Below are 16,059 nucleotides of genomic sequence, written 5' to 3' on the forward strand. Positions count from 1 at the left end.
GCGATGATTTTAAAATATGCGATGTCACGTTACAACTCTGAAGAGAAGCCATGCTCTTTCATTCAGCTGCTGTGCCTCTTGCTGTTTTCAGCACAAACTGCTCAACAAACTGTTCTTTTGCCCATCTGTGTAATTTTTAATTGTTGGTGTATGTAAACATGCACTAGATGGACGTCTTTGACTGTTTTGATGTGTTTCCAGCGATGTGATAATAAGTGCGTTTACATGCACATTCCTAGCGATTATGCTTAATAAGCAGACAACGCGTGCGGTCATGTAAACACAATAAACTGCACTCCTTAATCGGTGTAAAGGCCATAAACGGCTTAAGAATAACCCGGATGTCATGTAAACGCAGATTTCTTGCCTTGTCAGATTTTTTAAATAGGCTGATTTTAGAGAGTAATTGCATGGTGTGCATGTAAACGGGCTCACTGTCATATCATATTACGATGGCATCTATTCACCTCGCTTTGGACTACGCATGTGCTGCTCATATTGCTTGTGAACCAGTCATAATACGATTCAAGCTTTGCTAAGGAACTGTTACTGAAGGATGGAGCAGCTAAATAAAACTTGGATTTGATCGCAAAAACAGAAGTAAACTGTTTCATTCATGAATATTTTAAATGTTATGACTGTTTGATAGTTTATGGTGCTGCTGTGCTTGAGATGAACAGTTTAATATTTTCGGATGCAATGTGTTGGATGCGTGATATGTGTAAACCCTGGAATTTAGTTTTATAATGTTGTGGAGCTTGTTCTTTCTCTTCTGACTGAGTTTCAAATATGACTGTATTTGAGGGGCTGCACAGTGTTCGCCAATCAAACAGTGGGTGTTTACGTTGAAGTGTTAAAGAGGCGCTTAGGCTAAAAAAAAAAAAAAAGAGTGCTTCAGACAGAGGCCCAAAAACAGGGTGGAAAATGATCATATATAACTAAATTATGACTGTTTTGGTGAAACAAAAACTTTACTAACATTACCAGTGGACCTCAGGGAAGATAATAAAATTATATATATATATATATATATATATGAGCATTTCATGACCCCTTTAAAGGTTTATAAGTTATTGTTATTGATCAAATTCTCTTTGAAAAAAAGAATGGGATAGTAATAGTGATGCTTTCCATAGCAATCACAACTTAAAATCCAGTCAATGGGAGACAATCAAAACACCGAACATTTCTGTACTTTAGAACAGTCTTCCATTATTTCAGTTTATCACAAAGAGCGCTGATTGTATGTGCATGTTTGCATGTGTACATTGTGTACGTGTGCGTTAGAGCCAGAAATAGTCTGAGCTCAGAACTGCTTCCAACAGCAGAATATATAAAATTTAAAAACAAATCATAAATTGAAAGGTTAAGCATCTTGCCGTAACTCGCACATAGCTGCACTACACTCACACCATATGCACAATTACACACACCCACACAAAACTGCCAGTCTTTCTTTCCTCATAGTGCACACTTCTTGTATGCAAAATCAGAGATACACCACATGTTAAAACATATGGAAAAACAGCCACAGGAAAATATTATTGCTCAAAGGTTGCTCTTTTATTGCTCGGGAGACTTAATGGGCATCTCAGTTATGCAATGGACCCTTTTCACATTTGCAAAAATGTGATGAGAAATGTTTGAGTTTATTTTGAGACTAAAGACATCCTTAACATCCACACTATGAACTGATTACTTGTGTGTGCGTGTGTGTGTCCCTCGTCCCCTGAAGGCAAAGATCAATTCTGCCCTCCAACTGAATGATTAGCTATTCTATCCATCAATCAACCTAATCTCTCAACATCAGCATACATTAGTGAACAAAATCAAACACACACAAACGTGTTGCCTAGTATAACTTCTAGTATCCCAAAACAATCTGTTTTTCTTTAATCAACCTATACATATGTTTTTTAAATTCATATTCTTACCGAGTCAGCTTATGAAAACACGCAGTAAGCGTGGCAACTATAGATGTCAGTCGCATACTAAGATTAACAAGAATTTATAGGCAGTTGTTGAAGGTTCCTATAGTGTTGCTAAGGTGTTCTAGGTAGTATCAGCAATAGTAAAAGTGATGCTTGCCTTAGCAAACACTAATAAAGAACACAGAGCTAATATTATTGCAGGTGCAGAGCTAATCAAGTACAGAATAGTATGACCTTCATTTAAATGCCTTCATATCACATATTCATGTTGGAAGAACAGCTTTTGCTCCAAGAAGAAAACTAATTAGCATTTATTCATGCATATGTATTCAAACCAAGCTGTTCTTTGAATCCTGATGAATTCTAATATGATTTGAGCTACTAGCCATCGACAATACAGTTATACTAAAATCAAGCCATTAAAGAGCTTACAAGGTTTTGCTTTTGTGTAGAAGAACCTATCCAGACAATCCCAATAATAGCCCCTCGTCCTTGTAAGTAATTTAGCAGTTGAAATAGGGAAATCATCTCTAAACCTGGATGTTCAGTATTGGTCCTCCAAGCTCTTTAAGTTCTCACTGACCTCTTTCTATTTCTACTTCAGAATGGAAAGAGTAATGTGTTCTGCAAGCTGCCAGGTCAGAAGGAGGGTATAAATAAGTAAAAGAGAATGTTTGCATGCAAACAGGAGTGTAATCTTCTGGTTCTAAATGTAAGGATTAGAAAAGAACAAATTTAAAAAGAGAACCGGAAAAAAAGTAGTAGTACAAAACAAAACAAAACACTTGGCCTCTTAAAGGGATAGTTCACCCAAAAATGAAAATGCTCTCATCATTTACTCACCCTCATGACATCCCAGATGTGTATGACTTTTAGAAGAATATTTCAGCTCTGTAGTTAAGTGACAATGCAAGTGAATAGTGACCAAAACTTTGGAGCTCCAAAAAGCACATAAAGGCATCATAAAAGTAATCCATCAGACTCCTGTGATTTAATCCATGTCTTCTGAATGTAACTCCTTTTTCACTGTACACCTTGACGATCATGATTTCAAGCTCGATGTGTCAAGTACTGGGAAGTGTAATCAAGCTTGAAATCATGATCGTGCCTAGAGACTGCAATGACAAGATGTACAGTGAAAAAGGAGTTATATTTTGGCATGTTCTCACCCAAAACTGATTGAATCTCTTCAGAAGACATGGATAAAACCACTGGAGTGGTATGGATTACTTTCATGCTGCCTTCATGTGCTTTTTGGAGCTTCAAAGGTTTGGTCACCATTCACTTGCATTGTTTGGTCCTACAGAGCTGAAATATTCTTGTAAAAATCTTTATTTGTTTCAGCAGAAGAAAGTCATACCCATCTGGGATGGCATGAGAGTGAGTAAATTATTTTCATTTTTGGGTGAACTTTCCCTTTCAGACAGGAGCAATGTATATGTGCAATAAATATGATTTCTAATTTCATGATTAAACATATCTCCATATTTCTGTATTTTCTATTTTATTTTATTATTTTTTTTACTTTGTTGGTTACTTACACTCACTAACTCGCCTAGATATCTTGTGAATATTTATTCCAGATGGCAGATCAGAGGAGGATGGATCTTGTCTTTGAGTCTTAGTTCCTCCCAACGTTTCTTCCTTGCAATCACAGAGTTTTTTCTGTGCCACTAACATCCAGTGGTTGGACTGGAGGTTTATAAACCCTCCACTCATTAGAGACAAAATATATTTAAAAGCGGTAATGGGAGTTTAATTAAACCGAATTTGCCAATGTCTATTCTTAATAGCACTAATGAATGAGGGTTTAAATAAATAAGAGAGAATGTTATTTCACAATGTTTGCTTGCAAATAGGAGGGTAATCTTTCAGTTTTAAAACAAAACAAAAAAACATATTCTAGAAAACTTGACAGTGTCCATGCAATAAACATGAATTCTCATTTTAATCTATTTTGTTCAAAGCACTAATGAGGTTGAAATTAACTGAAGCAAATTAATTTTAACAATCTATATTGTTAAAAGCACTAATGAAGTTTAATTGAAATGAAAATAATTTAACAATATGTTAGTAAAATTACAAATGAGGTTTAAAAGAACAGAATAGAACAGAATAGAACAGAATAGAATAGAAAGCTTGAGCAGCAAAAATCCAAGTTCCACTGCCATGTTCTTGGATTTTTCATCTGTTGGTGACTGTGCAAAAAAATATGACATAGGTAAATATATTCAAATATTATTTCAACATGATATTAGGAAATAAAATATGAAGCAACCAGTATTTATGTGTGATTTGCATATATTAGCATATGCAGAACCAATCCTGTGTTGAGCCGCATGTGTGCCAGTGCTGATGTCTAGTGTAGTACTTTTAGAGTAACAGCCATTGAATGAACAAGAGAACCACCACACACACACACACACACACACTCCTATACTCATTCATTCCAGCGGTCCATCCCTCCCTACTCATCCCCTTCTGCATCGATCCTCAAGTATCAGCCTAGAAACACATGCACACACATGCACATACACGCAGAAGGATGCAGTAACCATAGCAACCTTCTGCAGCTTACCTGCTCTTGTATGAGCTGAAACAGAGAGCTTCTATCCATATACTGGGCCCTGGTTCACACACAGCCACAAAAAGAAGGACATAGGGGGATGTCACTCGGAGATACACATACACACACCCACAAACACACACATAGCCAGTGCGTTCGCCCGTCTGTGCGGCACGCCTCCCCAACGCCAACGAGACCCCCTCAAATGCACAGCAGGAATGTCCGGGAGCGTATCACCAGGATGTCTTCCAGTGCCGTCAGCCCAGGTTTAGATGATCCCAGCTGGGTTACAATCCAACACAGTCATGTACCCCGAGTTCCAGTCACCATCCAGAACCTATAGATCTTTGTGGCACTTTAACACCTGCTTCCATCCACCAAAAAACTGCTTTCAGCCTGTCTCTCTGTCTCAATCCAGTCTTCCACTTTCTCGTTTCTATCTCCACATTCCTTCTTCAATATACGCCTGTCTTGCTGTGATCCTATTGCCTTTACCTAAATCTTTCTCCCTCTCTCCCCTCTGTCCTCCACAAAGACTGTACACCCTGAATACAAATGAGGGAGGGGAGGGAGGTGCCGCTCATCGGCCAATCAGAGCTGAGGGGGGCGTGTCCTAAGAGCTGCAGATCTCCATATACCCTGCAGGAGTCTTAAAGAGACTAAACACACCAACACACGTTCACTGCAGTGCACACACACACACACACACACACACACACACACACACACACACACACACACACACACACACACAAACAGAATGCAGGCACACTATGGTTTCCTAAAACAGACATTAATCACACAGCAGATACTACAAACCCTAAAAGCACTCTGTGGCAGTTCAGTCCCTGGTTATACAGGCGACATATGCACATAGTGTCTTGACAATCACATACACACTCAATTAAGTCACTTGGCTTGGTAATTATTTCTCTGGACTGATTAACAGTGGTGGTAGGGTAATAAATATAAAAGACAACCCTCTGAATTCCAATATGTCCCCATGTTATTCACACTGTAATCTAGCGCAGATGTTTAAAGGATAGTTCTCCCGAAAATGCCAAATCTGTCATCATTTACTCTGCATGACTTTTTCTTCCATTGAACACAAATGGAGATTTTAGGCAGAATGTTAGCTTTAGTCAACATTCGTTTTCATCACAACTTTTACCCATACAATGAAAGTGAATAGAGGCTAACGTACTGAATACAACTCCATTTGTGTTCCATGGAAAAGAGAAAGTCATACAGGGTTGGAACAACATGAAGGTGAGTAAATGATGACAGAATTTCCATTTTTGACTGAAAATTTTGCTTTAATACCAGTTAATGGAATTGTATTTGGGGGTAGACCTGGTCTGATTAACAGTGACGATATTTACCCCTTGTGTGCACGTATGCTGCTCTTCATTCTAGAGATCTGGGTCATAATTTAGGTGCAGCTTTTTTTGTGAATGACTGGAAACTGTTCCCTCTTCCATTCTCCATTAAGACTGCTTGTTTCCATATTTTAAACAAGTGAAACAAAATCAACAGCATTTGTGGCATAACGTTGATTACCACATACTTCTGACTCGTCCCTCCTTTTCTTTAAAAAAAGCACAAATCTGGTTCCAGTGAGACACTTACAATGGAATTGAATGGGGCCAATCAGTAAACGTTAAAATACTCACCGTTTCAAAAGTACAGACAATATGTGTGTAAATATGATTTTAGAGTGATAAAATCACTTACTAACAATTTCTGTGTAAAGTTATATCAAATTTACAACTTCACTGCCAATGATGATGTAAGTCAACAAACCCTAAAAGGACTGTTAAATGATTATTTAAACAACTTTACAGTTCAAATAATAAATGAGTTTAAACAGAAGAATTAATGTAAGTGCTTTTCTAAAATTATAAGCTTCACATTTCTGCCTTTAAACCCTCCAAAAATTGGTCCCATTGACTTCCATTGTAAGTGCCTCACTGTAACCATGATTTTTTGCCTTTTTTAAAGAAAAGGACGGATGAGTCGAAAGTATTTTTTGTGGTAATCAATATTATGCCACAAATGCTGTCGATTGAGTTTAACTTGTTTTAAACCTGGAATATTCCTTTAACCTGAGCTGCCATTTTTTTTTTCTCCTGGACACAAATGTTTGTGATAGTATGCTATAATTGTTAGTGATTTTAAAGACCACATGCCAACCACATTTTTACATTTTCTTAAGAAAATGCAAGTGGTGCTTACCCTTACAAAAGTTGCCACCACAATACAACATTCCTCAACGAGCCGCACGATTTGAGAGGTATACATTCATCATGTCTGTAGAACAAACATGTGGGACGAGTAACACGCTGAAGTTTAATCCTTAGGGTAAGGGTTTTTTCAAATCTCTAATTGCATATATAAGCAGTAGCAAAAGGTTTTAACCTGGGTCCAAACAAGACTTGTGTAAACATTCTTTTTATGCCGTGATCCATTCAACTCAGAAATCTGGAATTTCCAACTTCTCACATGGAAAAGTGCAACGGGATGCACACAGTCATATTAAATGAAACTGAAAAATAAAATTCACACAAAACACTCTACTTGAATACATCTCTTCTATGATGAGCGTGTTTATAAATGATGAGGTATTTTTGAAATTCATTTTGATATTTTTTGCTGGGAGTTAAGTAAAAAAAAGTCCAAAAAATAAAAGCCTAATTCTTAAAAAAGAAATGTTGGCGTAAGTAGGAACTGGAATAATCTTTTATTATTAGTTCTTAAGAAAATAAGTTGTGAAACAAAAAAACTTTCCCACCAAATCAAAGTCAGGTGGTGTAACCAACATACAGGCAGCCGTTCTGTCATGTGACACTTTTGGACCCTCATGACTGTGTGACTATGGTTTCCTAAAAGAGACATTAATCACACAGCAGATACTACAAACCCTAAAAGCACTCTGTGGCAGTTCAGTCCCTGGTTATACAGGCGACATATGCACATAGTGTCTTGACAATCACATACACACTCAATTAAGTCACTTGGCTTGGTAATTATTTCTCTGGACTGATTAACAGTGGTGGTAGGGTAATAAATATAAAAGACAACCCTCTGAATTCCAATATGTCCCCATGTTATTCACACTGTAATCTAGCGCAGATGTTTAAAGGATAGTTCTCCCGAAAATGCCAAATCTGTCATCATTTACTCTGCATGACTTTTTCTTCCATTGAACACAAATGGAGATTTTAGGCAGAATGTTAGCTTTAGTCAACATTCGTTTTCATCGCAACTTTTACCCATACAATGAAAGTGAATAGAGGCTAACGTACTGAATACAACTCCATTTGTGTTCCATGGAAAAGAGAAAGTCATACAGGGTTGGAACAACATGAAGGTGAGTAAATGATGACAGAATTTCCATTTTTGACTGAAAATGTTGCTTTAATACCAGTTAATGGAATTGTATTTGGGGTAGACCTGGTCTGATTAACAGTGACGATGTAGGAACTGGAATAATCTTTTATTATTGGTTCTTAAGAAAATAAGTTGTGAAACAAAAAAACTTTCCCACCAAATCAAAGTCAGGTGGTGTAACCAACATACAGGCAGCCGTTCTGTCATGTGACACTTTTGGACCCTCATGACTGTGTGTGCAGTTTTCAAAAATATCAGATATTTTGAAATATTTATGAAAAGGCACATTCTGTTTAGGTCAAGTGGAGTAACCACGAGAAAACTTCTTGATATTCGTGACTCAAATAAACGTTTTACCTATGAAAACTTTTTTTTGAACGTAGTGATTAAGTTGTGCACGCTCAAGGTGCAAGTATTTTAATACCTTTGACTTGGTTGGATGGTTACACCACTTTTTACAATTTGTAAAAATCATTAAAAAAAATTGTTTTGTAGAAACTGCTTTTCAAAAATGTATGAAACCAACATGGACAGAAATACTGAGTTTCTACAAACTCTTTTTTTTTTTAACTAGATTTGAAAAGATTTCTCATTTTTATCATCTCGGACAACCTTATTTGTCAATAACCTAAATAATTAGTTATTTCGGTAATCGTTCACCTTAAGAACAAAACGTGTAAAGCTAATGTTAGTGCGCCAGTTTTGTTTCCTAATGCATCATCGTTTGAGCATCGGGCAATGGAATGCCTTTATGGTCCTAACTCAGAGATATCAAGTAGGAATATCAACTTCCACACCTAACTTTGAACAGAATGCAACATTTGACAAAAGTCATTAAAAATTAAAAATTAAATCTTGAATGGTCAGTATTTCCTCTTCTTTCATCTCTACTCCAATGAACATAAACAAGACTGGTTCCTAATATTTAAATTAGTTTCCCCATTATCAACATAATTTCCGACTCTTCCTGTGGTTGGTTAATGGATGGTGTACTTTCAGGCTATAAGGAGAACTGCTGTGCGGTCTACCTGCATGATGTAGTGATTTACAGTCACACCTGGATGGATCATCTCCAGCATCTCCATCAGTTCCTGGACCAGATCAATAACACTGGGCTGACACTTAATCAACAGAAGTGTGAGTGGCCAATACATCCTCAGGTAGACATTTGTGACTTATGATATTCGATTGGCTCCTTATTGATACTTGCGTGCTATCAATCCATCAAAGGCAGCAGGCTGTAAGGATGAACTCCATGAAATCTTCACACCAAAAGACAAGTCTGACCTGAAAAAAAAATCATTATTTTGTATTTAAGTTAAGCATAAATTTCAAGGGAAGAATTTCACATAAAGAAGTTTGTTAGGTTTTCAATTATTAAACTATATACTATTCAAAATAAATGTGTAAACTTGAGGGGAACTGACTTCAAACAGCCACTAAACTCATCTCAACACCAGTTAATTAAAAGTCAAGGCAAAGTGGCTTAGAAAAGTGAATTTATTTGTCAGATATGCAATGACATCCATACCTTTTAAGTGTAAGTGTGCCAATACAGTAGATGCTGACATAATCAGTGTGATTTCTAATACTGAAAGGTTAACACAACTGGGTAGGTTGTCAGTTTATACAGTATTTACATGTTATGCATTTATTATTTGTTAAACAGGCTAACTAAACAAAGAGATCTACATAAGCAATTTGTGTGAGATTTGAATATCATTCTTAATCAATTATTTTGGGGCTGTACAAGACTGAATCCCTTGATCCCCATGTCGGTGGTCTCATTCAAACATTGAACATAGTGCAAAATTATACAGTGCTGTCCTCTACTGGTAAATCAAATGTACGACATACATACACTTGCAATAGTGGGACACATGCGAGGTCCATCTTAGTAGCAATTAACAATTTACAGACAAGCAATTATGCTGATGCAATCATAACCTTTTAACCCTTAATTAACCTTCATTAGGGCATCCAAAGGGAAAAGGTCTGCTTTCTATTATGCTACATTCTGGAGTTTAAGCTGAAAACTAAAAATTTTAAAGATTTCTAATATAACTTCGTAAAAACTATAACCAAAATATTTATAACACCTGCATTAATATGGTTTTGTGCTATTCCATGAGTAACTACATAGCAAATGATTTTAATATAAACTATTTAATAAAATATTTAGAAATAATAATAAATAATACAATATAGTACAATAAAATATTATTTATTTTATATAATTTATTAAAATATAATGAACATAAAATATAATATAATAAATATTTTAAACATAAATATAATATAAATGAATATATATTAATTTAATATATTTAATACAATACATTTTCTATATAATATTACACATAAAACTAAATGTAATATTATTAATATAATTTTTTCATGTTAAAACGTTTGAGTTCGTGTTGGACATGCGACCATTGATTATGTCACACACACATAAACCTTATATCCCAACTAACAATTTTTGATTCCCGGAACGTTCTGGGAATGTTAGAGTTTGGTTCCCACAACAGAGCTTTTAGATATATTTTTGGTTTTTCAGGAACGTTTTTTTTTACGTTTGTTTTAGGTTGTACACAATGGTTCTCCCAACCTCCCCTTAACCTCTTAATTTCCAGAACCCTTCTGCAACCATGCTGCAACCATGCTGCAACCTTGCTGCAACCTTAATAAACAGACAAGCCTTGTTTACATTGTGGTATTGATGTACAGCTGGGTTGCAGAAGGATATATTAGTCTTATATAGTAGTCTCTAAATGTGTTGTGGCTGATTTTAATAATTATCTAATGATTGTAATTCATTTTAAAAAGTAATTAGTCTATCAATGATTTGTCTGCGTTTATGAAAAATAATCGAATATGATAATAAAAATGTGATAGAAATTAAAGCCTAAAATTAACCATTAGAGAGGGTTCTAAATTAGTTCTCATTGGGTTGCCCAAAAAACCTCCCTGCAATGTTCTGGGTACGTTATTTTGTGGTTTTAAAAAATATAACCTAAAAATAACCATTAGAAAACGTTCTGAATAAGTTCTTATTGGGTTGTCAAATAAAAACCTCCCTGCAACGTTCTGGGAATTTTATTTTGTGGTTTTAAAAAAATATAACCTTAAAATAACCATTAGAGAGGGTTCTTTATTAGTTCTCATTGAGTTGCCCAAAAAAAACCCCTCCCTGCAACGTTCTGGGTACGTTATTTTGTGGTTTTAAAAAAATATAACCTAAAAATAACCATTAGAGAATGTTCTGTATACGTTCCTTTTGGGTTAGGTTTGGGTACATAAAACCTCTCTGAAACATTCTGAGAACATTATTTTGTGGTTTTAAAAAATATAACCTAAAAATAACCATTAGAGAACGTTCTGTATATGTTCTTTTGGGTTTTCACACAAAAACCTCCCTGCAACGTTCTGAGAACATTATTTTGTGGTTTTAAAAAAATATAACCTAAAAATAACCATTAGAGAACGTTCTGTATAAGTTCTTATTGGGTTGTCACATTAAAACCTCCCTGCAATGTTCTGGAAACTTTATTATGTGGTTTTAAATTATACAACCAAAGGAGAATGTTACTATGTCTGTAATTTTAATGGTAAAAGGCTGTAAAAATGCTACAGTTAAAAAAACGTTACTTGGTTAACGGTTAGTTACCTTAAAATATACGGTAACGTTTTGTAATATATTTAAAAAGACAATACATGTAGTTTTACGGTAAAATGCTGTAAAAATTAAAATTTTATGTAAAAAGTATGATTTTCATGTATAATTAATGGTAAAAATGTATCTTATGTTTAACAAGGAGTGCATGTACTTTTTACAGTAAATTATTGTTAAAATTACGGTAAAAACAATAATTGGGCATTCTCAGAATTCCCTGCGTAACCCATCGCATTTCATTATATTTTATGGGAATAGTTATGTTTCTTCTTATTTTAAATATCACTTATCTACATTGGGGTGTTCTGTGTTATATTTGATGTAGTTTCTTTGTTGCATTGTTTTAATGTCACATGTGTTACCCCTGATGGTGTTTAGTGTTTGTGTGAGTGACACTGAGCACTGTCTCTACATGTTTATTGGTCATTGCTCCTGGAAGAGCCACTATTGATGAACTTCATGTCATCATGAGCCTTTCTGTAAATACTACGGTGAGTAAACAATACATAATAAAGTGAAAAGCAGATTATTACAGTTTCAGAAGGCTAATATATCAAGTTTATCACTAAATAATATAAATGTCAGCAATGAACTGTAAAATATACAGGCATCAAAATTACATCCTGTAAAGCCTGAAGCGCTGTTACCGTATTTTTTACGGTGAATTTCTGGCAACCACAGTAGCCAGTTTTTTTACCGTATATTTAACGGGATTTTTTTTTTTTTTTACAGTGTAGAGCGTTAGGAAGTGGTTCCCAAGAAAATAACATAACGGGAACCATATGCTAACGTTAGGCGAACGTTGTGTGTTTGCTGGGTATGACTTTGCCAGCACTGGATCTCTTTCACTCAAAGCGCAGACACGTCATGAGATGAGCTCGTTTACGAACTACCTGCTGATTGTGTGACGTCACAAGTAGCCGTGCTATAAACAGGTCTACTTATGTTTCAATAAATATATCTATCTATCTATCTGCACATACTAAAACGAAGGTGCTGTTTTCAGCACTAGACACCTGCAGACACCTTATAAACTACGTCACAAAAGTATTAAAGCTGTACGTACTTGCGCACTAGCCTATATCAAGAGGACACACACACACACACACACACACACACACACACACACACTAATAGTGAGCAATAGAGGCAATCGTCACATTAGGAGTGTGTGATGTGCACTGTTTACTTCTTACTGTATAATGGCATTCTGTGGGTCTCCCAAGTGGCGCACAAAAAAAAAAAAAAAAAAAAAAAAGGCAACAAAAACCATCATCAACGGTCTACAACTGTCCAGCAGCAATTAATAATTAATAGTATCAAAAGCCCAAAATAGTGTTTCATTTCAGTGTTGTGCGCGAGACACTGCCAGCTCACCAGAGCGCGAGAGTCCAACAGTCACGCGCTCAATCAACAAACTTGAGAACAAAGTTAAATTGTTAAAGGGTTAATCAGTTTCGGTTTAATTACTGATATCCAGTGGGCTAATTAAAAGTTCTGTAAAGGGAAATTTAATGTGGCGTTCACAGTAAAACCTTAAAGTGAAGAGATTCAAGATGGCGTTCTGACTGAAACACAATCATCCCTGAAAATGTGAATAACAAAATAAGCCCGCGCGACAGGAACACAATGGATAAGAAATCATTTAGTAGCCTGAACTACACTGATTACTTTGTCAGTGAAAGGTGCAACAATGAAGGCAAATATACCGATATGATACGCGTTTCACTGCCAAAGCAGAGATAACAAAAGAATGCGCGAGCGCTTAAAGCATCAACTCGGTTCCATCCGTGTCAATATGTCAATAGTATCCATAACATGCAAACCATCAGGAATGCATAAATAGACCGAGATATGTAGCCTGAGCACAGTACCGGTGGGTTCTGGTCGGTAAAGCTGGTCTTTGGGTCGTTGGCAACTTTCCTAACAGCCGAGCAGTTCTGTCTGAACACCCAGCATTTCAGCTGCTGGTATATGTAATTTAACGTTTTACTCGTTTAGATATAAAGCACATGTGTTACACCAACACATCTTGAAATGTGTGAATATGATGCACCATACGGGAGCCACTTTCATTCGCACACATTTAATTTATAGAAGGTTTAACAATAAATAATCGCAGTAACGTCACGCGGACTCGGTGGCAGGACTGTGTTAGTTCGTCAACTACTTCAGCTTATTAAAAACGAAAACGACATTTTCCATTAATCAAACCCATCCGGTCCTCCTATGTGTTGATTGGGCTTTCATGTGTATTCGGTGTTTCCCAGCTCGGTTTCGTTGTTTTGGGTTAATTTTACCTGAATTCCGCAAAATACATCACCGCGCTCGCCGGTTTGAGTCGATTTTCTGGGGAAAAAAGTTAAAGGCTCGATGAATTCAGGCCAAAGCGACACACGGTCGTAAAGCCCAAAGCCTCCCCTCTTGGACCGTGGCGCTGGGAGGATCGGTACCGAACCAGGCTGGCTAAATTCGGCCTCAGTTCGAGGAGGAAGAAACACAAACCAGCCCGCGCAGATTTCATGGAAGCGCGCTCGATCAGCTGCTGGCAGTTGGTGTTCTCAATCACGTCCGCGTGGAGACTTCATATACAGTACAGGCGCACTTTGGCGAATAATATACACACTTTCCACAGCGCTTCTTCGGATGAGAGTTTCTCGTATTTACATAAATATCTGAATTCAAAAATCAAGGTGTGACGTGGCTGTGATAATATTTGCACTCATATCGAGCTGTTTTCCGATAAGCTCGCTTCGGTTTTTCTGACTGAAATTCTCCAGGACTGAACAAAACTCTTTTTTGGCCATGGCTGAGACGGCAGCGGCCCCCGCTTCCAAGCCCAAGAAGTCGAAAAACGCCAAGAAATCGACGTCGCATCCCAAATACTCCGACATGATCAAAGCGGCCATCGCCGCGGACCGGAGCCGAGGAGGCGCGTCGCGTCAGTCCATTCAGAAGTACGTGAAAAATCACTACAAGGTGGGAGATAACGCCGACTCCCAGATCAAACTCGCCCTCAAGCGCCTGGTGGCCAGCGGGCTCCTGCGTCACACCAAGGGCATCGGAGCTTCGGGCTCCTTCAAGCTGGCCAAAGCGGAGGACGCCAAGAAGCCCGAGAAACCCAAACCGGCGCCGGTGAAAGTCAAGAAGCCAGCCAAAGCCGTCGCCAAACCCAAGAAAGCTCCCAAGCCCAAGAAAGTGGCGAAATCCCCCACGAAGACCAAGAAAGCCGCGGAGAAAAAAGTGAAGAAGTCGGCCGAGAAGAAGAAGTCGCCCGTCAAAGCCAAGAAAGTTGCCAAGAAGGCGAAGGTGGCCAAACCGGCCAAGGCGAGCAAAGCGAAGAAGATGAAAACGGCGAAACCCAAACCGAAAACAGCGGCCAGGAAAACGGGCAAAAAGAAGTAAACAAATTCCATTCCGCCGGACAGACTTTTACAGAACTCAGTGTAAAGACACTTTTTGAAGCAACTGTTTTTTTTGGGGGGTATATTTTATTTTTGTAAAGTCTTTGTGCGCGGACTTTTTCAGAAACTTTTTTTGTGCACAATTGTCAATCTACAAAGAAGAAGATTCCAAGATATTTTCATTTGAAACGCATAAGCAGTTATTTATTTTTTATTTTCCTGTCGAACATTTTTTTTGTGTTGTACCCATACTAATTGGGATATGTCGCAACATTAAGATGTTAAGAAATATTCTTAGGTTATTCGAGGACTGTGAAAGAAAAACATCTCATTGTTTATATGGAGAACGGTGCTGACGATGATGATGTACAAAACCGAACCAACTTAGTGACGTGGACTGTTTGTAGTCTAGTCTGTCATGTTCCTTTACTGTCCAATAATACTGTCATCGCGTAATATTTCGCATCAATAAACTTCTCATTTTACAAACCAAAGCGTTTGCCCTGTTTTATTGACCACTTTACCATGGAGATCAGAGGCCTTATTAGTTTACAGGGGTGTTACTATGACACTAGTCCGGGGGTGGGATGGGGGTCTTTGGGGACCACACCCTCCGACTCCTCCAGAGATTGCGAAAGCAAACGTGAAGCGCATCTTCTGATTTGAGGGCCATGCTTGGCTCAATGCTGCCTTGCATTGTCTGATCTGGGAACTGCACTGGTAAGTGTCATCTGGGGTAAATGCAAAGAAGTTGGCATGGCGTGCTAATACTTCGTCTAAAACTATTTTAAACAGCACATTTAGTAAAATCATTAGCCTAAATAGTAGGGTACAAATGATTTATTTTCTGGTCACAAAGTGCATCAAGATCGAAATGATTCTTTTTTTATTGAATGTTGATGGAGCAACATAATTTGCGTGAAAAGAAATAATAACGGAAGGTTGTTTTGATGAAAATTCAGTAAAAAAAAAAAAAAAAAATTAAAAAAAGGTGGTGAGGGAGCCTTTTACCCCTCACTTATGGTAAAAGACCCAGTCACTTGGGGTAACAGGCCCACACACTTAAAAAGGGCACTGTAAGTTGCTTTGGAT

General features: G+C 37.3%; 2 protein-coding genes across 4 annotated transcripts in view; one reads left to right on the forward strand and one right to left on the reverse strand.

Moving 5' to 3' along the window:
• rhbdl1 (rhomboid, veinlet-like 1 (Drosophila)) overlaps positions 1 to 9,166 on the reverse strand; it is a 33,979-nt gene extending 24,813 nt beyond the window's left edge. The window contains exon 1 of one of the 3 annotated variants that reach the window (XM_051682041.1): positions 8,916 to 9,166. In XM_051682041.1, coding sequence (XP_051538001.1) covers positions 8,916 to 9,041 — 126 coding nt within the window. In that variant the 5' untranslated portion in view covers positions 9,042 to 9,166. Of the gene's footprint in view, positions 1 to 4,509; positions 5,107 to 6,915; positions 6,973 to 8,915 lie in introns of those variants that run through there. The other 2 variants (XM_051682043.1, XM_051682042.1) reach the window with 2 other exon arrangements.
• A 5,008-nt stretch (positions 9,167 to 14,174) lies between these two features.
• Positions 14,175 to 15,461, forward strand: LOC127431592 (histone H1.0-like). Its single transcript, XM_051682067.1, has one exon. It carries the CDS (start codon positions 14,369 to 14,371, stop codon positions 14,966 to 14,968), a length of 600 nt encoding a protein of 199 aa, XP_051538027.1. The 5' UTR covers positions 14,175 to 14,368; the 3' UTR covers positions 14,969 to 15,461.
• The last annotated feature ends 598 nt before the right edge of the window (positions 15,462 to 16,059 follow it).

The sequence above is a fragment of the Myxocyprinus asiaticus genome, chromosome 41 (genome assembly GCF_019703515.2).
Source record: "Myxocyprinus asiaticus isolate MX2 ecotype Aquarium Trade chromosome 41, UBuf_Myxa_2, whole genome shotgun sequence".
Taxonomy (NCBI): domain Eukaryota; kingdom Metazoa; phylum Chordata; class Actinopteri; order Cypriniformes; family Catostomidae; genus Myxocyprinus; species Myxocyprinus asiaticus.